At 50.7% G+C, this 18,207-nt stretch overlaps 1 protein-coding gene across 4 annotated transcripts; it reads right to left on the bottom strand.

Moving 5' to 3' along the window:
• Window positions 1–1,335: 1,335 nt before the first annotated feature.
• On the bottom strand, window positions 1,336–8,659 carry GNPNAT1 (glucosamine-phosphate N-acetyltransferase 1). 4 transcript variants are annotated; one of them, XM_050975700.1, is made up of 7 exons: window positions 8,517–8,549; window positions 7,007–7,106; window positions 6,067–6,254; window positions 5,276–5,338; window positions 4,028–4,155; window positions 3,359–3,420; window positions 1,336–3,134 (listed from the first exon to the last, which is right to left on the bottom strand). In XM_050975700.1, the coding sequence occupies exons 3-7, from the start codon at window positions 6,236–6,238 to the stop codon at window positions 2,987–2,989; spliced, it is 573 nt and encodes a 190-aa protein (XP_050831657.1). In that variant the 5' UTR covers window positions 6,239–6,254; window positions 7,007–7,106; window positions 8,517–8,549; the 3' UTR covers window positions 1,336–2,986. The 4 variants fall into 4 exon arrangements, with proteins under 4 accessions (XP_050831657.1, XP_050831660.1, XP_050831658.1 ...); XM_050975703.1 differs by having other exon boundaries at window positions 6,067–6,240; window positions 8,517–8,537; XM_050975701.1 differs by lacking the exon at window positions 7,007–7,106 and having other exon boundaries at window positions 8,517–8,659.
• Between the last annotated feature and the right edge of the window lie 9,548 nt (window positions 8,660–18,207).

Below are 18,207 nucleotides of genomic sequence, written 5' to 3'. Positions count from 1 at the left end.
CCTCTGGAGAAGCTGGTAGTGCTGCTAGGGCTGGTTCTGGCAAAAAAAAAAAGGTTCCAGGCAAGGTTGGACAAGGCTTGGAGCAAACTGGGAGAGTGGAAATGGCCCTGTCCATGGCAAGGGGTGGAATAAGGGGCTTTGAGGTCCCTTCCAGCACAAACCAGTCTGGGATTCTCCAGTATTAATCAACAATGGGTCCAAATACTTCTATTTTTGTATATATATTATTTGTATGATTATATATATTTATATAAATTTATATATATAAAGAAATCTACATAGCTATATATAAGTATATATATTTAAAACAGAGGTACCCAGATGCCTTTGTGATCCAGGGAAAAGACATTTATGAAATGTTTGGTGCTTGCCTCAAGGAGGTCATGGTTGATTTTTTAATATATATATATATATAGTCTCTCTAGATATGTATATATAAATTTATATACATTATAAATCTGTCAATATCGAATATCGAATTTATAAATACATAAAATATCCATCTATCGATTTTATATATACATATCTACTATACATATTTGTCTATATTTTAGATCTATTTTATTATATACATAATAAATATACAGGGGCCCTTGCTCTTCCCTCTTCAGCCCTTTGCACTGTGGATAAATTTCAGGGCTGCTGCAGTTGCTGTGTTTTCCTCCCCCAGGGCCATGCAGAGCTGGCACTTGTGGCATTGTCCCTGTGACAGTTTCTAACACCCCCTGTGTGACAGTGGTGGCCCGGGGCACACCTGACCCCGCAGTGGCACCTCCCAGTCCCCAGGCTGGGCACTTCCAGCTCTCCAGCTGCTGTTTGCGCAGAGGGGTGGGAATGTCACCTCGGGGAGGAACAAAGAGCTCTTCAGTGCCCCGAGGGGGCTGTGCCCATTGTGCTGCAGCCACAAACCCCAGCTTTCAACCCCATTCATCTGTTTGACAATGATCAGAGCAGGGCCACAGCACCTGCTCCTCACTCTGATCTTCTCATTAACTCTTAATGAGGGCCTGGGGCTCTTTACATGGTGTAGATACCATGGAATTCAAATAATCCACTTTAAATCCTGGAAATTCTGAATTAATTACAACTGTGAAAGGCAAGACAATCCACCTCAGTCACTTGGGCCAGCAGAAAGCAGGAGCTGCTTTAGAGAATGAGAGTCAGGGCTTGAGCCATGAAGATGCTGGCAGAGGAGCACATCTGCTTTCTATTGGGACAGAAATCCACATGGAGCTGCTGAAAGTGTTCTTTAAAGCCTAGGGAAGGGGAACAGGTAACTGCAGCAGCTGCTGCTGCTCACCAGGCACATCCTCACTCCATGAAAAACAGTCCAGATACAGGTGGCAATCATTTATTCAGCTTAAACAAAGATATTCTTTAAAAAAATAATCAATAAATAAAGCAGACATCACCAAGGAGACACTGGATGGAGTGGAGAACCCTCAGGAAGATCAAGCAGAGCCCCCAGCACTGTAGAGCTGCTCTCCAGAGCACAAAGCAGGACAGTGTGGAAGGCCTGGCTGCCCACAAACAACCCTGGCTGGGTACAATGCCCTATTCATGGCTCTGGGATTTGTCACTCCCCACACAAAACACCACTGTTGGCAACTGGCCTTGCATGTTCTTTGCTTTTCACCCCTGGCAAAAGTGCTAAAATCATTGATCCCATCTTGCAGCACCAGGGAAGCTCCACAGCAGCAGCAGCAATCCCTCAGGAGCAGAAGGAGGGGATTTCTCTCCTGCTTTGCTGTGCCACAGGTGCAAATCCCTCCTGGCCCTCTGGGGTTCCAGTGGCTGGGCTGGGATTCAGTAAATCCCAGAATGGTTTGGGTTGGAAGGGACCTTAAACTGATCTCATTCCAACAGGGACACCTCCCACTGTCCCAGGCTGCTCCAAGCCCCAAAGTCCAGCTTGGCCTTGGGCACTTCTAGGGATCCAGGGCAGCCACAGCTTCTCTGGGCACCCTGTGCCAGGGCATCCCCACCTTCCTAGGGAACAATTCCTTCCCAAAATCCCATCCATCCCTGCCCTCTGGCAGTGGGAATCAATCCCTGTGTCCTGACCACACAAAACAAAAGTCCCTCTCCCTCCTATTCAGGCCCTAGAAGTGGCTCTAAGGCTTTTCTGGGCTGACCACCCCCAGCTCCCTCAGGTGAAGCTGAATCTGCCATCCCAGTCCCCTTCCCATGATTACTAGCCAGAACCCACTCCCTATGGGATATATTCCTTCAGACATTCCAGTTTCCCAGTTACCCTCTGCCCTGTTGCGAACCACATTTGGGGGTTTTATTGGGGGTCAGAAAAAAAAAAAAATTATCCTGAAAACCAAGTTATCAGCTAAAGTGCAGGAGCCCTGCAGTGAGAAGCACACATCCATTTTCAGCACAGCCTGGAAGGATTCTCCCCAACCTGCACCAGCAGTAACAAGCCAGTCTTGGAAAACAGTGCCTAGAAAACTTCACCAGCACTTCCATGAGGTGTCATGGAAAAAAACAGAACTAAGGCCTGTTCCGTGTCACTAATTCTGTATAAGAGAAGCCTCATCCCTTCCCCAGCTACATCATCCTTCCATCAGCACAGCCAGGACAGTCCCAGGGCTGTCCTTTGGCTACTGAGAAAAGAAGCACAAACTTTTAGAAAAATACAATGCAAGAAAAGATTTGAGATAAAAATATAGACCTTTGGTTAAAAACCATCCCTTTACGAGTCCTTTGTAACTCAGCTAGAACAGAAAAGCTTCACCTCGACTCAACAGTAGTAAAAATTAGTTCTAAACTTATTTTCTAACCCAAAGGACTCTTTCTAAAACCTCAGTATTTTTTTTTCCCCAAGATTTTCACATCTGATGTTCATTATTTATAGGGATTGTTATATCTGCAGCAATAAACTATAGAAATTTTCCACGGAGAGAATGTTTGCAGCACAAGCTCCTCCACCAACAGTCTTTCCAAGAAAAAAAAAAGAACCCAGAAGACCTAGAAGTCGTTAATTAAAGAACCGTTGAAACATGTAGTTTTCATCAGATACCAAATAGCCAAACTTCTTGTAGAAATCCACATTTTTGGGCAGACACTCCAGAGTGATTTTGTAACAGTTCAGTCTCTTACTTAGCAAGGTGAGGGTGGAGGTTAATCTGGAAAAGATAAAAAATCAGCAGTTAAATGCTGGGTCAGTGAGTATTTAATGAGTTCTGTTATCACAGCCACAACACCGAGGGCTGACAGCACTCTCTGTGTTTTCCTGCAGATCATTTTATGCCCAGCTGGTGATCCCTGCTGGCTGAATTCTTCCCAGGTGCTTGGCAGGAAGGTGTGAGGTGTAAAGGGCTTCTGAATGGCAAAGGTGGGGAATACTCACAGTTTTCCAAGCTGCTTCCCTCTGCACTCCCCGCTGACCACCACATCTTCTATCCTGCCTCTCTGAAAACACAGGCAAGTGTTTGTTAGCCTTGGAGCTGCCCTTGCAGCTCCCTGTGCTCACAGCCTGGCTGGGACTCCCAGCACAGAGATCCTCAGCCATCTGCTCTGACAGAACCACCTCTGACTCCTTCCAAGGCTCACTGGGACAATGGGACAGATCTCCAAGGGCTCCTTTTCCTTAGGAAAAGCCAAGGCCTCCTTTTGCTATCAGCCCAGCACTCAAGGATGTGATATATTTTTTAAATACACAAAATACTTAACATTTTAAAATATACTTTTTAAATATTCACATTTTTAAGGTTGGAAAGGCCCTTTGAGACCATCGAGCCAAACTGCTCCCCAGCACTGCCAAGGCCACCACTGACCCCTGTCCCCAAGTGCCACATCCACAGGGCTTTTAAATCCCTTCAGGGATGGGGATTCCACCCCTGCCCTGAGCAGCCTGTACAGGCCTGGACCACCTTTTCCACATGGAAATTTTTCCCTATATCCAACCTAAACCTCCCCTGATACAACCTGAGGTTGTCACCACACAGTAACACCATAAACCCAACACAGCCAGAGTCAGGGCCAGGATCTTTTCCTCCCTTCCCAGCTGCAGATTTACCTTGGCACAGGAGTGAGTGAATTTATGTTCTATAACCAGCGTTGCCGTGGCAACGATCTGCCCCAGGTTGGTGTCCTCCACCACGGTCACGTAGTAATCTCCAGATCTCTTCATGTGCTCAAAGGTTTCTGTGGGAGCAGGCACAGTGTGGAACAGGCAATTCAGGCTCACAGAAAACAGCAGTTCAATCTGCAGCAGTGTCTGACTGCAAATCCCTGTGGGACCACAGGACAAGGCACCCAAGACTCCAGAAAATGAATGTCCCAGAGTCAGAGGAACCCATGAAAAAGCAGGAATTACACAAATTCCTTTTCCTTATTTTCCCAGAAAACCCTCCTTGCTGAGCTGCTCTGCACATGGGCATACAGTACTGAATCATGGAATGCTCTGGGCTGGAAGGATCTTAAAGCTCATCTCATTCCACCCCCTTCCATGGGACAACTTCCACTATCCCAGGTTGCTCCAAGGCCCTGGTCTTGGACCTCCATGGATCCAGGGGCAGCCACAGCTTCTCTGGGCACCCTGTGCCAGGGCCTCCCCACCCTCACAGGGAAGAATTATTTGGAAAGGTTTGTCCAGCTCTGGCCCAGCTGCCCCAGGCAGTGGTGGAGTCTCCATCCCTGGAGGGATTCGAAAGCTGTGTGGATGTGACACCCGGAGACATGGATTAGTGCTAGGTTTGGCTCAGATTCTGTGATTCCCTGAATCCCTGAGCTGACTCCCCACTGCCTGTCTGGCCCAGGAGTAGGATTTTTTTTCTTCAGGGGATCTAAAGAAGGTTCAAAGAGAGCTGGAGAGGGATTTTGGTCAAGGGCCTGGAGGGACAGCACCAGGGGAATGGCTTCCCACTGCCAGAGGGTAGGGTTAGATGGGATATTGGGAAAGAATTCTTCCTTAAAAGGGTGATGAGGGGCTGGCACAGGGTGCCCAGAGAAGCTGTGGCTGCCCCATCCTGGAAAGTGTACTAGCCCAGGTTGGAGGAGCTTGGAGGAACCCAAATAAAAGAAACCCATCCTACCAGCTATCTAAAGCTCAGTCTAAAAACCAGTTCCACAATTTAGGCAGCAATTTAAGCAGCCCTTGGGGATAGCTGCAGCTGGATGCAAGGCTGGGTGCCAAGGGGAGCTGAACTCATCCCTCCCTCTGGCATCAGGCACTCAGGAGCCTCACACCTGAGCAGCTTTGCTGTCAGCATCCTTTGTTCCCTGCAAGCCCTGTGGAAAAGCCAAGGAATGATGAGGTACTCACTGATGAATTGCTCCGGGCTCACAACTCCTGTTTCCGTCAGCTGACCCAGAACCTTAAAAAAGCCTGGCAGGAAAGGAGGGGGAAAACAACTCTCAGTGAGGGACAGACACACAACCAGCTCCAAACAGCAAGGATCAACCCAACACAGCTGTTTGGAGATGGACCATGCACCATCACATCACAATGAGATGGAAAAATGTTGAAGGATTGGCTAAAGCTCAAGTGAGCCTGGAATAATGAGTCCAAAGCAACCTTTTTATCCAAATTCCAGAACTGAAGGAAAATTCATGCACCAAGATGCTTGTTCATGTTGTTTTGGTATTAAAGGCTACAGTATGAACAACTGTGCTCTCTCTCCAAAACCATGGTGGATGGGAACTTGTGGATTATTTGGAAGATTTTACTTGAATTTTAGGATTAAAACAGTAAACCAAATTTTCAGGGTCACCCAACACAGCAGCAATCCATGATGCCAAAAGCTTAGATTCAGGGATGTGGTCACACAGGACAAACCAGGACATGGCCACAGCCCCAAGGCTACCAGAGCCCAAGGGATATTAGGACAAGGCTCAGGGTGGCATTGCTGGGGTGTCCTGTGCAGGCTCAGGTTGGACTCAATAATCCCTGTGGGTCATTTGCAACTCAGGATGTTCTAAAATTCCATCAAATTGTTTGGAATTTCCAAACCAGGGAAAATGAGCAATCCCAATCTACTGAGAGCTCCTACAGAAACACAAGTTACCAACTCAGCCCCCAGTGTCATTTCTGGCAATAATAAACCAGGATTCTACCTCGATTTAAATCAGCTGTGCAGAGTGGCCTCAGGACCAGCCCATCCCCTGGATCCAGTGGAGAAATGGCAGGAGAAAAGGTCGTGGTGTTCTCGCTCCAGTCGAGTTCCTGCAGGATCCTGGGGTCAAACATGGGCGTGTCATCGGGCATCACGGTGGCCACAGGCATCATGGCTGCAAACAGAGACCTGGAATGAATGGAACAGGTAAGGCATGGTTTAATCTCTAAATCAGCTGTTCCCCCATGCCATGGGATTTGCCTCAGGGATTTCCAGGAAGGTGAATACACTGCTGTTCACTTTATCTGCTCAGCCTTCACCAGAGCGTGTGCAGCCAGGCCAGAACACAGAGTTCGTATGTTTGTCCTGGGACAGTCCAGGATAAACAATTCCTCAGAGGAGGGCATTTACCTCCACAGCCCTCTGGGAAGGAAAGCATCACTCCCAAGAAACCTCCCAACAACCTGGCTAGCCATCACCTGCACTCCTGTTCAATTTCAAACCCGCACTTTTTTCCAGGCAGTCCCAGCCCACAAACATTTCATCTCTGGGGCACAAGGTGCCACGTCCCACAGCAGGTGATAGCACAGCCACAGCCCAGCCTGCCTCTCCTGTTTGCTCTGTGTGTTTGCAGAGCTCAGCTGCCAAGCACAGCCCCACAGTGGCCATGAAACAGGGCCAAGGTGATGGTGAGACACCTGTTAATGATTGAAGAGATTCAGTTATTCCGGGTGACAAAGGGAAGAATTTTCCTTATTGCATTCAAGGCCAGGTTGGACAGGGCTTGGAGCCACCTGGGACCATGAAAGGTGTCCCTGCCCAGGGCAGGAGGTGCAGTGAGATGGGCTTTAAGGTCCCTTCCAATTCTGGAAATCCATGATAAATTCCATGATAAATTCCATAATAAGGAACATAATCTTATTCGATCCCCTGTGGAATACCTGGTCAGGGTTCTGGTATGAGCAGAGCTCAGGAAAGCTTCTCATTTCTTTATAAATCTTCAGATTGCCTTAGCTGCACCACGAATACAGCAGTCACACACTAATGGTCAGGCCAAAGAGCAGAAAGAAAAAAGTGTTTGGGATGACACTTCTTAAAATAAAGACATCTCACAGCCCAGAGGAAGAACAGAATGTTTGCTGTGAAGCATCACAGTGTAATGAGCCTCAAAAGTGAAAGTGGCTCTAGAAAATCAACTGAAATTTCTTAACTAAAAAAAACCAACACAAAATCTTTTTTTTTGCCACCTGCTGGTGCACACCGGCCTTTGAATCCCAGCTCTCACCCTAATTTTGCATATAAAAGTAAAAACATTTGCTGTTACAGCAATTCAACAGCAACACAAACTCTCATCCCATGTGAATTTTCGAAATGAAACAGCGGGAAAGATGAACTGCAAAGAGAAACATTCCTACAGATTTCTCTGTTCCTCCAGCTCAACTAGTCCAATGTCACTTTTCCTCTGTCCCCCAGAATTCCCAAGTGCCCATATCAATATTCAAACAGTGTCTGTATAGAATAAAGCAGACCTCAAACTTCAGCTCAGGGTTACAGCACACCAAGGGAAAAGCACCAAGAGAAAATAAAATTTTCAATGCTCTATGAGCAATCAGTGACCAACTAAGAGTCACTTTCCCAACTACTTCCGGCACAGCTGGAGCAGGATGGAGTTGTAAGTTATGCTCATTTTCTGGAGGCAGGAATATGATTTAGGATAATGTCAATTAAAAATAATTTAAAAAAAAAGGGGTTAAGGTATAGGGAAGGAGAGCTCAGGCCTGTGGGTCGTCCTGGTCCCCACATGTGTTGGGAGCAGGGTATGACCAGGGACCCCCTGAGCTGAGCTGCCATCCCGGGGGACACCCCCAAAGCCCTGGGAGGGTCAGTGGGTGCCTGGCCAGACCTCTGCCAGCCCCCCAGCTTTGGGGGACAGGGTGACAGAGCCCAGCTCTGCCCCTGGAGGGTCCCCACGGTTTTCCTCAGCTGAAGCAGCCCCTCGGGACAGACCAACCTCTCCAGGGGCTCCCCCCACCTCACACAGGGCCCCTTGAGGGGATCCCCTCAACACGCAGCCATTCAAGGGGGTCTCCACACCTCACACTGAACCTCGGGAGGTCCCACAACCTCACCCGGTCTCTCGGGGGGTGAAGCTGCCCATCGGGGGTAGGACCCTTCCCCAAACCAGCCCTCCAACTCACACACGCCCTGCTGAGGGCAGCCCTCGCTCCATCCGCAGCCCCTCGGTGGAGCTGCATCTCGCCGCCTCACTCACAGACCTTCAGGGCGGTCATATCAACCCCGCACACACGCGCAGCCCCTCGGTGGTGTCCCCACAGCGCCCCTGAGCTGAAGCAGCCCCCCGGGGGTGGGAGCCGTCCCCAGACCAACCCCTCTGAGGGGATCCCCCCCTTTCCCGTCCCGCTTCCCCTCAGGGCCCCTGCCCGCACTCACCCGCGCACGCCGGCCCCGCCGCACGCGCCGCACGGACGTGGCAATGGGTGGGCGGGGCCATGCCGGGCCCGGCGCGCGCGCGCGCCCGCCCTCCCGAGCGCAGCCAATCGCAGCCGAGCACAGCCGACCTAAGCCAATCGCCGCCGAGCTCCTCCCTCCGGCCACGCCCTTATTCGGCCCCTCGCCGGCCTCGCGACCTTTAGGGCCCGGCTCGCTCCCTCGCGCGGATTGGGCGGGAGAGCCGTGGACACGCCCCTCCCTCAGTGAGGCCGCGCCCCTCCCGCCCCCTCAGGGCTCTGCCAAGATGGCGGACAATGCCTGATGTTGATGTAGGGTCCTGTCCGGGCTCGGTGCTCCCGCCGCCTGAAGGGTCTTTTCACCCTCACAGAAGTCCCAGTGGCCTCTTCGAAGAGAAGGGTGAAGGCAGCGAGGCGCGACACAAACACACACCCCTTGCACCCCCTCAGGGATGCCAAGGCTGAGGCGTTTGATGGGTTTGGAATTCTAGAATCATGGAATTCCAGACTGGGTTGAGTGGGAAAGGACCTTTAGAGATGATCCTGTTCCACCTCCTGCCATGGGCAGGGACACCTTCCACTATCCCAGGTTGCTCCAAGCCCTGTCCAACCTGGCCTTGGACACTTCCAGAGATCCAGGGGCAGCCAACAGCTTCTCTGGGCACCCCCCACCCTCACAGGGAAGAATTCCTTCCCAATATCCCATCTAAACCCACCCTCTTCCAATTTAAAGCAATTGCCTCTTGTTCTGTCCCTCCAGGCCCTCACTCTGATAATTTTTATCTCAGTGGGATTTTTTTTTGTAGGCTCTTGCTCTGCTTGGACAAGACCTATGCTGGGACGAGCCTCGTTCAGCCTCCAAGGCTGACAGACTCCATGAATAAGGGTTTCAATTCCTTTTCAATAAAAAAACCCAACTTTGGGATCATCTCAAGAGACAGTTTTACGGATAGCTGAGGTCAGGGCACGCACGTAGCCTGCAGCAGGAGAACTGATGAATGCAATAATTACACGAAACGCTTCTGAGACATGATTCTCATTTTCCATGTGTCTCCCCTGTTATTTTACCATCAGAATGAATCATTCTGTCACCATGGAAACAATCAACATTCCTTATTTTTTGACTTCTTCAGGCCCAGAGTGACCAGATGACACACACCGACCTTCCTCCGTCCAGGCACACCCAGAATCTGGGGGCGAAGCTCAGATTGCAGCCAGATGAACCACTGCAATATTTAACCTTTTATTGTGAGGGAAAGACACAAACTGAGTGTGAGTTTTCCCTCCAATCCCTTCTTGTTTGTTTTGAGGGATTCAGAGGAGTGGGAATGTCCCATCCATGCTAAAAATGAATATTTCATTGTGCTGCTTTGCCTGGTTGAACAGGGACACTGGGATTGTGGACACATTTCTGTGGTGTGAAAAATGCCAGACAGAGGTTTAGCTTAACCCCCACCTCAGTGCCTTTTCCTGGATGGAAAGATTTTCTGGATTTGAGGTAGATTTTACACTTTGTGTAAGTAAGAGTGCAAAGTCAATGCTTTCTAAAACCAAAGCCATGCCATAACAAGGCCATGACCACATGGGGTCAGCCCAGCTTTCCCCATTGAGGCTCAGGGCAGAGTTCCTGCACCTGCAGTGGGAATGCAGCAACTTTTGGACAATTCTTCTCCAGGAGCATCCTCCCAGTTTCCAGCAGTGGCTGTGGAGGGACATCCTGACCCAGCAGGTGCACCTGGCCTGTGGGATTTAACAGCTGAGCAGGGCACTCTGTGTGTGCATCTCAGCATTCCTGTGCAGCAGTGGAATGTTGAAAAACGAGGGGAAAATCCTTTATTTTGGTTAAAACTCTTGCTCTGTCCCAGCAAGGCTGAGTTTGTCAGTCCTGGAGACCAGTGCTGTCCTGTTCCCCACCACAGGTGCTGACAAATCCTTTTGCACGTGGATTTTGTAGCAGCAAGAGTCTAAACCAGAGCAGGGAATGATGTGGATGGGAAAACCTTCCTTGTCATTCCAGGCCTTTGTAAATAATCTTTCTCCATGTTTTTTGTAGGCTCCCTTCAGGCACTGGAGGCTTCAATTAGATCACCCTGAAGTCTCTTCCAGGCTGAACTACCCAAATTCTCCCTCAGCCTTTCCTTGTAGGAGAGCTGCTCCATCCCTCTGATCACCTTGGACTGGCTCCAACAGCTCCATTACATTGATTGGTGTTCCAGGATGGGAAAAACTGGATCAGGGATCAGCCACTTTTGCTGAGTCCACACTTGACATGGGCTTTGCTCCTTCTCTGCTGAGCTGGGACAGGACCCAGGGAAGGGATGGAGCTGTGCCAGGGGAGTCAAGTTGGACATTAGGGAAGGTTCTTCATCCAGAGGGTGCTGGCACTGCCCAGGTTCCCCAGGGAATGGGCACGGCCCTGAGGCTGTCAGAGCTCCAGGGGAGTTTGGATAGCACTGCCAGGGATGCCCAGGGTGGGATTGTTGGGGGGTCTGGGGAGGGCCAGGAGCTGGACTCTGATCCACAGAATTCCCAGAATCACTGAGTTGGGAGAGACCTTCAAGATCATCCAGTCCAACCCAGCCCCAACCCCTCAACTCACCCCTGGCCCCCAGTGCCACATCCAGGCTTTGTTAAACACACCCAGGGATGGGGACTGCACCACCTCCCTGGGCAGCCATTCCAGAACTTCATCACTCTTTCTGTAAAAACTTTTTCCTGATATCCAACCTGTATTTCCCTTGGTGCAGCTCGAGGCTGTGTGCTCTGGTTCTGTCAGTGCTGCTGGAGACAGAGCCCAGCCCCAGCTGAGCACAGGCACCTTTCAGGGAGCTGGTCCTTGGGGGTCCCTTCCAGCTCAGGATATTCTGTAATTCTTTCCAAGGCCAGCAAGGATCCACAGCTCCCTGGTATCTCTGAGGCCAGGATTTGGCTGCTGAAGACAGAGGGGAAAGTTGAAATAACACCTTTCCACTGTTCCCTCATTTCCACATCTCCTCTCCACCAGTTCCACTGTGGCATTTTCTGTTGCAGTGGGGGAAAAAAACCTCAAAACCCCAGCCAAGTGATCTCCTTTGGCTGCTCTGCATTTGTCAGCAGGGAAATTGCAAATCCATGACCACAGGACAGCCAGAAGGATGGGAAGGGAGCCATGCACTTGTTTGATGTCAATGTCAGAGCCTGCACACACCCTGCTTTATGAGAGGAGAAAAAGTGCTCTCCTTTTCCTTCGGCTGCATGACACAAGGCAGGAAGAGCAGAGGAATCCTTGCCACAATAAAAGTGTTTATATTCTGTTTTGGAAACATGCTCAGGGCTTGGAATACCCAGGGATCAGCCTCTTTGGCTCTTTTAACCTCTCACAGACAGGGCTGCATGCAGCCACAAATGAATCCTGAGGGGTGGAAATATCAGAAGAGCTGCACAAACCAGCTCCAGGCACCTGGATTTTGCAGAGGATGCAGTGCCTGTTTATCTCCTGGAGAGAAAGATGCTGCTGTGTCTCCCTAAGTGTTTCCTGCAGACAGATAATGAGATCCTAAATATCTGCTCCAGCTTAATAAAGTCAAGAGGAAACCTGGCAAAGCTCTGCTGCCATCCAGATGGCCTCCTGGGCCTGGGAAATGGCATTTCCTTGGGCTTTGGGATAGTGTTAGTGCAGTTATGGAAGGAGAAGTGCATCTGGACCGTGTCTGCCTCGCTGGAAATAATTATCCCATCTTTAACCAAGCAGGCAAATGTAATTTAACTGCCCAGAAAGTCTTTGGAGCCACAGGGGTGTTGCAGCCCCAGCCTGCCATCCATGGAGGTTGGGAGTGTTTGGTGTCTTCAGGTTTTCCCATCTTTCCTGCCCATGTTCCAGACCCACTTTTTTTTAAAGGAGAATATCCCTACCTAAAGGGATATTCTCCCCTAATTAATGCTCCGATATCCTGGCTCAGAGTCCAAGTCAAGGCTTTAAAAATACAACAAAAAAAGCTCCAACTTAATTATGGTTCTCACCCTCCTTTGGATGTGGCTGTTTTATGGGAAGTAAAACAATATCAGCTCATCCCAAAAAATTGGAGCTGGGCTCAGATCCAGCATGAATCTGGCCTCAGGGTGAGAAATGGGGGATGGAGCTCAAATGGTGCTTCTGATCCCAAAGTGCTGCAGGTCCAGGGGTGTGCACATTGCAGGTGACTCCAGAGATTTGGGGTCCAAGGACATTTTCTCATCAGCCACAAGCAGACACTTGGGATGACAGATCTTCCTGTACAACATGAGCACACTGTGGGTTCCATAGGCTGTTCTCCTGGACTGGTGAGTAAGTAGCAGCTTTTGCCTTTTCTCCTTCCACCAAGGTGGCACCAAGATGGCATTTGCCCCACGCTGTCACCTGCTGTCCCATCAGTGGGACACTTAAGGAGTGCTGTATCCCCCAAAGCTCCATTAAATTCAGGATTGAAGTTTCTCCAAAGGAAATACAGCCCTGATCCCTTGCCCTCCTCTTCCATGGGTATTGGGGGATATATTTAAGGGATATATTTTAGTGTCCCAAGTGAAGGACTTGAACAGTCTGGGTGAGACCAGTGAGGGGCAGCTGTTCCTGGGGGTGGAAAGGGACAGGTGGCTTTGGGATCTGAGCCAGCCATGGGATCACTGGGAACTGATGGTCTCAGACACCCAAGGGACAGAGCATTTAAACTGAACTCGGGGGGGTTAGATTAGAGATTAGGAAGAAACTTTTCCCTGTGAGGGTGGGGATGCCCTGGCACAGGGTGCCCAGAGCAGCTGTGGCTGCTGGAAGTGTTCCAGGCCAGGTTGGAGCAACCTGGGACAGTGGAAGGTGTCCCTGCCATGGCATGGGGTGGCACTGGATGGGCTTGGGAGTCCCTTCCAACCCAAACCCTTCTGTGAAGCCACAATTCTGTGACCATGCCCCTGTTGTCCCAGTGGCCATCCCTGTGGCCAGGCAGCGATCCCTCCTCCGTGCCAGGATGGGGAATGTGCTCAGCCCTGCTCTCCCAGTCCCTTTTCCCTCTAGGTGGAGTTCTTACACATCAGATTTCAGCTTCTTCCGTGCCTGGAGCTGCTCCTGCAGCCGTGCAGACAATGAGGGATCCCTGCCAGTGCCTGGGTGCTTCCCTGGAATTTAGTGACCTGAATTTAATGAAGCCCAGCGTTCCTCAGAGAGCTGACACGTGTTGCATGCTTGGGATGGGGAAGGTGAGCTCTGCTTTGGGGGTGTGTGCACTAGGGGAGGATGGGGATTCCTCAGAATGAAAGGAAAATGATTAATCAGGTATGCTTCATGGAGGATCTTCCCTTAATTCTGCTTTATGAGCTTTTCCTCCTCTGTCTTACCTTGTGACACAGTTGTAGGGGAGGAAGAGGAGGCAGAAAATCCTGCAGGGTTGTTTTTGAGCTCTGCCTAATTAATGGCATCGTTTGGATTGACTTGGTCACAGAGGGCTTGAAGGACAATTTGAGACTTGAAGGTTCCAGGTGCTCTCATTTCCAGGCCCTGTGGACATTTGGGACAATGTGGGTGCTGGGGAAGCAGCTGGGGCCGGGCTCTTCCCTTTGATCCATGCTGTGCCAGGGGCACATCCACCCTGGCTCTTCATCTGCTCCACATTCCCTCACCAGCAGCAGTCCCTGCTCTTGCTTCAGTTCTCTTCCAGGATCTGTCACTTCAGTGCTTTGCAAGATTTACATCCTTCTCCCTCCTTGCCATCATTTCCCTGTCTCAGACACATTCCCACCCTCTCCTCCAGTTTATGGGAAGGGGAAGAACATTCAGGAGATAAAGCAGCTGCCCACAGCCATCAGCCAGACCCTGTGGCTCCTCCTGAGTTCCAGGGAGCCCCTGGCTGTGAAACTGCATCCTTGGAAGGGGCTGGCACAGGATTTTCAGCTGGGAGATGATGTGAATCAGATGTGGTCCCTCCAGAGGGCCACCCAGGGTGGGACACAGCATGGATAGGGGCTGGAGGTGGCCTCGGGGTAGCCCTGTCCCCCTGGAAGGATGGGCAGGCTTCTCCCCAGGTTTGCCATTCCCAAGAGCTTTCCTTGCCCTTGCTGCCTCGTCAGGGGAAAAGTAAAACTCACAAAACTCTTTCCTCAGGGTCCCAGCAGCTCTTTGCCCTCCTGCCTAAATCTGCTGAGAGCCATTAGGGATAGCAGGAACCTGTTTTTTCCCAGGTGAGGTCTGGCCATCCCTGCCTCTGGGTGAGCAGGAATTTGTTGGGCTCATTCCACTGGGACCATCCCACTGCTGGGGGAGAGCACAAACCTGAGCTCAGTGGGCTCAAATGCTCTGAAACAAAAGAAGATGCGGGAAAGAGGGCAAGGTTAGATGGGATATTGGGAAGAAATTCCTGGCTGTGAGGGTGGTGAGGCCCTGGCACAGGGTGCCCAAGAAAATGTGGCTGCCCCTGGATCCCTGGAAGCTTTTGGTGCCAGGTCAGATGGGGCTCTGAGCAACCTGGGATAGTGGGAGGTGTCCCTGCCCATGGAATAAGATGGGATTTAGGCCACTCTGAACTCAAACCATTCTGGGATTCTGTGATGTCGATGAAGAAATTGCACAAGGGGAACAACAGAGCCACTGTCATCCCATTGCCTGAGCCCATTTTGGAGGGCAGTGCAGAGCCTGTCCTTGCACAGCCTGGGATCAGGAGCTTCACTTTCTCTGGGCACCCCTGTAGCTCCCCTGTGGCCCCTAAGCTTGTTCCTGAGCTGTTCCAGTGCCTCTCTTTGGGACATGTCCCCAGGCAAAGGACTAATGGGAGTAAATCCCAGCTGGGATCACTGGTGTGAGTCAAATTTCTAACCCAGATCCTCTCCCATTTCTCACCCCCTTCTCCAGGCAGGAAATCAAAGCCCAGCTCACTCATTAGGGACGGACCAGCTGTTGACCGAAAGCCAAAAATAAAACCCAGAGCAAATGCTTTATTTGCTCAAAGTGCTGCATTCTCAGGGGAGGGGGAGTGGGAGTTTTCCAAGCAGAGGCTTCCCACCAGCTGGGAATCTGCAGCTTCACCAGGAGCTGACAGCACAGGGGAGCTCTGTTACCAACTCTTTGTCCTAGCTAGGGATCAAAGGGAAAAATTTCTGAATGATTTCAGTATCTGACAGGTTCCTGCCTATTTGAGCCACTGTGAAATATGGGATTGGCCTTTCTGAGTCACTTGGGAATTTGGGAAATATTTTGCTGTGTCAAGCTAAAAAAAGAAAATCTGAAATGCAGCTCCACAGCCTCTTCCTCAGATCAGACCAAATGCTGATCACACTGATGTGAGCTCCCTGGCAGCTTTTCTGGGATGAATTTGGCATGTTGGGATTTCAAGAACTTCTTAAACTGGAGTTTCCCATCCTCTCCCCCACAGCCCATCAGCAGGGAAAGATCCAGGTTTGCATCCCGAGGGATCGCAGACCTTCGGCCTGGGAAAAGTCCCCGTTTGCATCCTGCAAGTACGAAAACCAGACGGGAGAGCTCAAGGGAAACCAAAGGAGCAGTTTCTGGGGGGAGACTGAAGCCTGAAATATGTGGAACAGCTGGAGGGATGCAGGGGATTTCAAAGGGAAGGCTGGGATGCCAATGGAAACGGGAGCAGGCCAGGATCACACTGGTGCTTACGGGAAGAGCTGTGAGCAGGGGGGAGGCACTTTATTTGTTTCAGATCTATAACATCCAGCAGATATTTATGGATCTTTTATCTGTTTAGTGCCTCAGGGCTGCAAATCAAAGCACCCGGGGCCCTTGTGAGACTGAAAGCAAACAAATAAAACCCCCACTGGTCTCCAGAAAGGTTTGGAGCCGCCCGAGCTCGGTCACTTCTCTGCCCGGATTTAATTAGACCCATTAAAGCACTCCTGGTGCTGTCAACTCGGGGAGGCTTTGGATCCTCCCCTTCCCTTCCTGCATCGGGGATGAGGGATAATACACCTGGGAAATGAGGCCAGACAGAACCAGGCACATCCACATCCGTGTGTGGTTCCAGCTCTGCGCTGGATCCTGGCTCTGGCGACACCAGGTCTGCCTTTCCTGCATCCCTAATCAATTCCAGGAACAACCCTGCTGGTCCTGAGTACCCTCAGAGGGTCCCTGTGTGGGGCAGGTCAGGGTGAAAGGTGCTGCTGCTCCCAGCCCTGGGATGTTGGAGAGGTCGGACAAGGCAGGGCAAGGTCGGGTGAAGCTCCCGCATTCCCCCTTGCTGGGAGCACCGGGAATTTGGGAGATCTTTGCTCACAGCCAGGGCAGTGCTGCGGGCCACCCAGGAGCCCCAGTGTGCTTCCCGAGGCACTGCAGTGACTCATCCGCCTGGGGTTTACTACGGATTCATTTAAGGAGCTTTTTTCAGTCCCTGCCCACCCCAGGAAAGCCCCTGGGGCGGCCATCCCGGGCGGGAGGAACGGGAGGGCTTTTGGAAATCCACGTGTCCTGGGTGGAGGGAATAACCCAGCTCCTTCTGGAGTGCTTGGGGATCAGTTGGTGTTAGAGAAGAATCACAGAATGTTTTGGGTTGGAAAGGACCTCAAACATCATCTCCTTCCAACCAGAGACACCTTCCACTATCCCAGGTTGCTCCAAGCCCCATCCACTTAACCTTGAAAATTTCCAGGGATGGGCAGTGATTGCCCTCTCCACCATCCCCCCCAAACCAGCAGCTCCCCCAACTGTCCCTTTTCCATCAATTCCTGTCAGCAGGATGTCTCCATACCCACCTCTCACCCCCTGCCTGCTGCAGGGGACAGCCCTGCTGGGGAGATATTTTATATATTTTAGACATAGATATTTTATATCTTTATATATATATTTAGATATTTTTTATCTTTTATTGCTGTTTTTTAAAAATATCTGAGCATCTGCAAACCTCTCCCACATCCAAAACTGTGCCGATCCTGCTCCAAACCCGTCCCGGGACTCGCCCATCTGCACGGTATTAAATTACTTGGGGCTTAAAAGGCTGTAGGAATCTCAGCCGACCCCCCAGGCCATGCCTGGCTCGAACAGGCATCCCAGTCCCCTGCTGCATGCATTCAGAGAGGTGCATTTTCAGCCTGGCAGCCGGTTTGCATCAGTACCTTGCCAAAAAGTGATTTATTTTTTCCTTTTCCCCTCCTCAAGGTCCTGGAGCGGGGTCAGCAAGGGAGGAACATCATCCCCCTGGCCCTGCTGCTGTTGGAGGGCTGGAGCTGTCCCATTCTCAGGCATCTCTGCCACTTTTTTTTGTTAAACCAAGGTTGGAGCAGCCCTGTTGGCTTTGAATCTCCCTCCCCATCATGTGCTTGTCACTGGAAGCTGGAAATAATTCCTCTTTCCCAAGCACAGCCACGGGTTTGTGGATGCCAGGCAGTCACAGCTTTTCCTCCCCGAGGCTGAGTCACTCCGGGGGCTGGGGACACCCACGGGCTGGCTTCTCCTGGGTTTTGGTTTGGGTTTGAATTTGGATTACTGCTTTGATTACTCAAAAGAAACAACCACTGCCAGATTTCCTTGTCTCAGCAAAATAAATCTCTGTGTCTTCTTCCAGTGCTGGAGCTGCAGGAACTGGGACTGGCTGTGCCTTGTCTTGCCAAGACCCTCCTCATGCTGCTGGGTTTGATGCCCAGACACCCCAAACCCAGCTGTGATTTCCACATCACTGGAAACTCTCTGTGCCCACCACATCCTGGTTTTCCTTTGGCTC

Source organism: Serinus canaria, chromosome 5, assembly GCF_022539315.1.
Source record: "Serinus canaria isolate serCan28SL12 chromosome 5, serCan2020, whole genome shotgun sequence".
NCBI classification, from domain to species: Eukaryota; Metazoa; Chordata; class Aves; order Passeriformes; family Fringillidae; genus Serinus; species Serinus canaria.
This window is presented reverse-complemented; position numbering and strand designations above follow the sequence as displayed.